The following is a 7,492-nucleotide window of genomic DNA, read 5'->3' as shown; positions in this document are numbered from 1 at the left end:
GGTGATATATAGCATTCGATGCATGTAGATCGTTGACAAATTCTATTCGACCGTTCACTGTTCCAGCCCATACATCGCCTCTTGAATGACAGATAGACATAGCTACACGTTGAAAGTCTGTTGTTCGTACTGGAAATACATCGTGACCCCTTCTTTCCCCTCGAAGTGTAGCACGTTTACCACAGAAAAGGCATTGTGTTCTAAATGAAAACTTTTGAGCTGATCTTAGTACTGGGATGTCGTTTTGGTAAATATAAAATTTATACGGTACCAATTTTGATGCACCAGATGCGCATTTCATCACATCTGTATCATCATTTATTTCATTCAGATACTTATTTATTTGAGTTGGGTTTGTATAATTTCTTCTGCACTCGGAGTGTACATGTTGTCCTTTGTAGTCTCGAAGAGCACTGCCTCTTTTCTCTGCAGCTCTGTTATTCCATTTGCATCCCCCCCCGAGGATCACTAGGTCTGTACTGCAGGAGCAGATTAAACATACGGCCATTGCGCTCAATCTGGTCTGTGGTGAAAGTTGTTCTGAAATAAAAAGAATATGTATGTAATTATAGTTTTCATGTGGCACGCATGCACATTTTGATAAGATAATAATAAATGATAAGGGGATGCTTACTCCTCCTAGGCACCTGATCCCACCTCTGGTGTGTCCAGGGGTCCGTGTTTGCCCAACTATCTATTTTGTATTGCTTGTAGGAGTTATGAGATTGATCACTGTTCGTTATCTTCACCTTGCATGCAGTAATAACCAAAAAAAAATAAAAATGAAATGTTTATACACATAAGTAGATCAGTGAAAACAATCATTCACAACTCTATAAAATAAAACATTTCATTTATGACCCTACTTAGCTTCCATACCTTAAAAAAATCGACGAAAAGGACTGTACTTAAGGTGGGTCCTTAGTCCTGGATTTTTGGGGTTTAGGTAGCATTTTTTTGTTTGGAATCAATAAATTAACATTCAGAGTAATGAAAAAAGGCAAAACAGTTAAGAATTTCCATATTAATTTTCATTACATACACCACTAAAGTCATGTACCCCGATGTAGATTTTTATGAAATTCATTGGAAACAGTTGTTTGTTTTTATTTTAATATAAAAACAACAAAATATTTTTTGAATTGCATTTATTTATCGGGAAACATGGCAATAACTAAAACACATGTCATTTTCAATATGTTCATCAAGTTTTAGAATAATATGTGCAAAATTATTGAATTAGCGTTATTCTCCAAAATGTTAAAATACAAACAAATGTGGACGCACTTTCCTTATAGCATGGTTTACATATCATTTTTTCTGTTTATATTGGTAGAGTTACATCTGTTATAGTTATTCATGGGAAAAAATCCATACCTTTCCTTAATAATTTCAAATCTTTAGCTTCCAGAGTATGTATACCCCCATCAAAAACTGAAGTATGGCACCATAAAGCTGAGCTATTTAAAATCACTCAAGATTAAAAAATTTATGTAATTTCATGAAAAGACACAGATAATGATTCCTTATCACCTTGGTAAAATGTTTGTCAAAAATAAAGGAAATCTATCGCATTATGGACTTGATAAATAATTTAATGAGAACAGAGTTATTGTCCTTGGATTCAATATTTTGAAACATATCATTGACTATTCAAATATAACTAAGACTTTTGAAATATTTTATGGCTAACAAGATTTTTTACGATAACTATTGAAAAAGATTCCAACAAAATTTATGTTCCTATCATTAAATCATTGACTTTGCAAAATCCTATGACGTCACAGGAGTGTGGAACTACGTTAACTCACAAAGACGGATTTTTTTTTATCTTTATGTATTATTTATGAATTTGGGCTCATACAAGTGTCCCATTTCTACATTATGATACTTTTTAAACATAACTGAAGACATAGTATGTGTTTCATGCATAGCAGAAAATCAACAAATTCGAAGTTAGATACAGTAAACAACGGCGATTTCGTAGACTGCGACTAGATATGATATACAAATTAAAGGATTTTCTTCTTTCATTCAAACAAATATTTTTACTTACTTTGTTTAGTTTCCACATCGCTGCAAAACACGCTGTTTATAATTGGAGAATTGATGACGTCATCAAAAGCAGAAGAATTCTAGGTGTATGGAAGCTGCTTCGTGTCGTGGCGTAATAAGATTTTTTTAAAAGTTTGAACTTAAATTTCAGGAGTTTCCACCAAAAGGACTTTCGAGGACTTTTGATATGTTAATATTAACGGCATAACGTATCACACAGACTGCAAATTAATTCTTTTGCAATTAGTTCGATTTCAAAATGTTGAATGACTGGACTATATCAGGCGTACTTGCATTCACCAAATATTTGGTCTATACATGTACATCTATATTCCATAGTTCAAAAGATACCACAAAGATCAAAGCTACAGAGAGACAAAAATCGATACGCCTGTCAATATTCGATCTCGTGGGCATATAAAATTAATTAAATCAACGTTTCAAATAAAAGTATAATTTATTTAAAGCTTAAGTTTATACATATATACATTCTGCCTCAAGGGACCCGTGTGATGGACAGCGACATTCCATTCCTCCGTCAAAGTATCTTTCTCCAAATTTGATAATAGTCCTGCTGTTTGTAATTTGGCATGTCTTTCCTATAATGAAAGTAAAATATGGACAGAAACATGGCTTATTCAAATGCAGATCTGGATTGTCTACATCTCGAATATATTGTCTACATTTCGAATATACTTGAATTATGCAAATTCAAAATCTTCGTAATAAACCTTGAATAATTATTAAACCTTGTATTAATGAATAATTGTGAGTGGGATAATAGGAAAGAAAAAAAGAGAAAGAGAGAGCGCATCAGATTTTGCTCTCAGTGGGATTTTGTTTCATCATAACATATGCATAAATTCAGGCGCTATATAAAACCACTACTTGTAAACTGTGTAAGTTTTTTTTAAGGAAATACAATTTATTTTGAAATTTGGCACATACAAGCATGCCCTCGAAGCTCAGCTTCTAGCCCAGGTGTCATCAATTTCACAAATTTAACAGAGAAAATATATTAGGATTTTATTTATTATATTTTCCACATGACTCTACCATATATTCTGAATTTCTAATCAAAATTGAGAAGAGGCCCGCATGGCCTGTTGCACTGCTTACATGGATCACTTCTAAGATGCTCAGTTGATAAAATTTTATGCCCCAATATTTTGGCATATCACCTATGACAGTAGCCTATATTTTTGGTAACGAATCGAGAAATTGGAATATATCGAAACTATTGAAAACGGTTGAATAGAGCCTCACAAATCGTAAGTTGCAGGTTGTACATTTATATATTGACTAAGAATCTGAGAACATCATTTTATTTACGTAAAGAAAGTCAGCAAATGTTTAGAATGATTGAAAATGTTGCGGGATTGAATCACTACGGCATTTGTACCATTACAGAGATCCTAAGTTGTAGCCCTCTCCACCAAAAAAAAAAAAAAGTCGGAGAGGGGTACATTATTGCAACAAGTCCCACTCGAGAATATTTCACCCATATGGAGAAGTCATCACTGCCGGTGAAGGGCTGGAAAATTTAGGCCCATGCTCGGCGCTTACGGCCTTTGAGCAGAGAGGGATCTTTATCGTGCTACACCTGCTGTGACACGGGACCTCGGTTTTTGCGGTATCATCCGAAGGACCACCCCATTTAGTCGGCTCTTACAACAAGCAAGGGCCACTAAGGGCCTATTCTAACTCGGATCTACACGGGATTGGACTATAGTTGAAAGAAGATGAAGAACACGTGGTCTCATCCGAAGGACCGCCCCATTTAATCGCCTCTTACGACAAGCAAAAGGTACTGAGGACCTATTCTAATCCGGATCCCTACGGGGATTATGTAATAATATAAATAAACTTTGATCAGCATATATTGATTTTTTTTGTCTCAGTTTCTAGATTTCCTTTTATATTTGATTTGTAACGCTGAAATACGTTATGTGAACGATTTTACATCATATGTATGTTTGTGAACAATGACACTACCGTGTCAGTATAGTAAAAATATGACCGTTCCCACAAATTCTTATTTTAAGTTTGTATGTTGTTTAACGTCCAGTTATAAGTGATTTCTGCACTCAAGTCCGAAAGAGTCTTGAAATTTCACACACAAATGTACAGATCCCTTAAAAAACAGAATTCACAAAAAAACAAGAATACACGAGACCCCCCTCCCACCCCCAGAATACACGACCTCTTTACCGACTTTTAAGTTTATGTGACATTATAAACTTAATTTGGAGTTCCAAGTGACTTCCTAATAATCAAGTTTTATTTACTGTATATGATATCAATAAATACAATATAACTAATGCACACAACCGTCCTTCCTCTATGCAATATTATTTAATTTTGATTTCCGAAAATTTAGACGTGGAGTAAGATTGATTGTGGTTTTACGCCGTTTTGGCAATATTTCACCCATTTATGTTCGGTATCAAGTTTTGGAGTTTCCTGACGACTTCCAGTGAGCCGACTCTTTTTCAAAAATGCGGAAACGATCTTTTGCGTGCCAGAGGGTTGTGACCCCTGACACGGCACCCATTAGCGTCCCATCCGACGGACATAAAACTTAAAAAATATGTTAACAGGTACAAACAATAGTGTATATACGCAGTTATATTCTAATAGTGTTCAGAATTATCTGTCAAAATTGTATTATATAATTTTCAATATTTGTAAAAAGTTCTTGCATTGATTGCACATCATTTCGTGTAGGCGAAATATCAATACATTCTAAAAGAATGCGGACAATTATCACAAGATATAAATTCAGGCTGAAATTCTCCGTTAGATAAGAATGTGTCATTAGGTGAATAGCTGGAATCGACCGACAACCGAACATGGCTATGTAATCAGATGATTCGTAAAATTATTGCAGTTGTGAGTTTATATAAATGTTTTAAAGTACGTCACGGTACAAGTGTACTGAAGATATAGAAATTTTTACAGTAAAAGTTTCATTTCGGTGAATTTTTCCCTCATTAACGTAGTTCCACCCTCCTGTGGCGTCATAAGATTTCGCAAAGTCAATGATTTAATAAAATTTATGCACGACAGGAACATGAATTTTGTTGGAGTCTTTTTCATTAGTTAAAAATCTTGTTAACCTTAAAATATTTCAAAAGTCTAAATTATATATAAATAATCAATTTTATGTTTCAAAATATTGAATCCAAGGGAAATAACCCTGTTTTCATTAAATTATTTATCAAGTCCATTCTGAGATAGATTTCCTTTATTTTTCACATACATTTTGTATATTTTTTAAAGAAACACCTTCACGAAATTGTTATGAATACTTTTATATCGTTTTAACTAGTTTTTGTCAACAGGGGATGCTTACTCCTCCTAGGCACCTGATCCCACCTCTGGTGTGTCCAGGGTCCGTGTTTGCCCAACTATCTATTTTGTATTGCTTGTAGGAGTTACGAGATTGATCACTGTTTGTTATCTTCACCTTGCATTATATCGTTTTAACTAGTTTTTGTGAAATTTTGATAATGCTGTTTTAGGAAAACTGCAAATTTTCTGACGTTGATAACGGATATGTGTGTGCTAATGAATGAAAAATTATTAATACCGCAACATACTTATTTTATCATTTGTATTTGTTACTAAGATATATCATTTGAAGAATCAACAGTAAAATATAAGATTGAACCTATAATTCTAGAGGGTGGAATTACCTTAATTCCACAATACAAATTTCTGTAATCGAGATAACGGGGACTTACTACAGAAAACCACGAAGCAGAACTCTAAACAGATCACAACCAGGTGATGTTTTGTCTAATTGACATATGTACTGACTATGTTTTAAACAAAATTAGTCTTTCTCAATAAGTAGTTCAATTTGATGTCCAGGTCTATATCAATGTTATACAAGATGACAGAGGAACCGTCACATTATTAGTAGATAGCACAATGTTGGTAGACATTAGAAATATATACTTCGGTATTATGCAAGGTGAAGATAACGAACACTGATCAATCTCATAACTCCTACATACAAAATAGATGAATACTAAATAAAAGAAAATACTAATATATGTGTCAAATTCCAATGTTCGTTACTGTCGCCGAAAGCATTGTCATAATGTAAAACTTATACGGTACCAATTTTGATGCACCAGATGCGCATTTCGACAAATAATGTCTCTTCAGTGATGCTCAACCGAAATGTTTGAAATCCGAAATAACTATGAAGTTTTAGATGCAAGGTGAAGATAACTAACAGTGATCAATCTCATAACTCCTACAAACAATACAAAATAGATAGTTGGGCAAACACGGACCCCTGGACACACCAGAGGTGGGATCAGGTGCCTAGGAGGAGTAAGCATCCCCTGTTGATCTAAATATATCTATAATAGCTCTAAAACTTCATCATTCTAACCCGGATCCCCACGGGATTGCTGCGTTATTGAATTTTGAGAATACTACTTTATGATTGAAATCAGTAATGACGCAGGACAAGCGATTTTGTCATACATGGTTAAGTACAAATACGTTATATGTTAGTTACCCATGGTAACAAACATTTTAAGAAGGTTAAAGAAAAATTGTATTGCATTACACATTCATTTAAAAGTAGTAAAATTTTGTTTTGTGTATCAATGTATATAATTTAAATAAAAGTAAAGGTATACACACATTTTTATTGCAATTTGACAAGGATTCAACCATTTCAAACTAACTCTTATGCAATTATAATGCAGAATCAAGGATCTTTCAGGTGTTAGCACGCTAAAGAACCACAATGCTACGGCCCTGAGTGCTAGGCATAGGTCTAATTTTGTGGCACTTCACCTACATCTGGTGACGTTTCAATAAAAGGTGAAGATAACGAACAAATTCTCGACGGGGCGTAAAAAAACCAAACCCAACAACTAACCAATCAATCAATATATTCTTACCATTTGGGCACACAGGGCAGCACTGAGATGGATCCTTGACGTCATCGACACATTCTGGCGGAGGGCAGAATTGAGGCGCACATGTTACCTGGCCTGAAACACTACACTGACAGTGTTCGCATACAGACGGCTGAAAGGAACCGACTGGGTATTGCTGTCCACGGTACAAACAGGGTGGTGTTGAAATGGAATCTGAAGACCACGTGCTTGTCACACACGTCAAATACAACGTAGCGTACAAAGCACTGAGCATTTTTCTGGAACCCATTGTGATTCAATCTGCTTATCTCAGATATTGCAAGTTTTATCAGAAGTATATATAGAAAGGGAGTGGGTGTCTATAGTTACCAACAAGTGTTATGTTAATGTTTATAATTATACCCCCGCAACAAAGTTGTGGGGGTATACTGGAATTAGGTTGTCCGTCTGTAGACGCAATGGTTTCCGGACTCTAAAGTGTTATCCTTTCCACCTACAGTCACCACATCATACATACATGTCTGGACTAT

The 7,492-nt window shown here is 34.7% G+C and overlaps 1 protein-coding gene across 1 annotated transcript; it reads right to left on the bottom strand.

Annotated features, from left to right (window-relative positions):
- Window positions 1-2,493: 2,493 nt before the first annotated feature.
- Window positions 2,494-7,292, bottom strand: LOC125668017 (von Willebrand factor C domain-containing protein 2-like). The gene is made up of 2 exons (XM_048901748.2): window positions 6,984-7,292; window positions 2,494-2,654 (listed from the first exon to the last, which is right to left on the bottom strand). Exons 1-2 carry the CDS (start codon window positions 7,249-7,251, stop codon window positions 2,530-2,532), a joined length of 393 nt encoding a protein of 130 aa, XP_048757705.2. The 5' UTR covers window positions 7,252-7,292; the 3' UTR covers window positions 2,494-2,529.
- Window positions 7,293-7,492: the final 200 nt, after the last annotated feature.

The sequence above is a fragment of the Ostrea edulis genome, chromosome 1, assembly GCF_947568905.1.
Source record: "Ostrea edulis chromosome 1, xbOstEdul1.1, whole genome shotgun sequence".
Taxonomy (NCBI): Eukaryota; Metazoa; Mollusca; class Bivalvia; order Ostreida; family Ostreidae; genus Ostrea; species Ostrea edulis.
Note: the sequence above shows the minus strand (reverse complement) of the source record. Positions and strands in the feature narration are given on the sequence as shown.

Coding starts and splice junctions, on each gene's coding strand:
- LOC125668017 (XM_048901748.2), bottom strand. CDS start 7,251: ATGGGTTCCAGAAAAATGCTCAGTGCTTTGTACGCTACGTTGTATTTG. Junction 2,655..6,983: donor CTGCCCTGTGTGCCCAAATG/GTAAGAATATAT, acceptor CTTTCATTATAG/GAAAGACATGCCAAATTACA.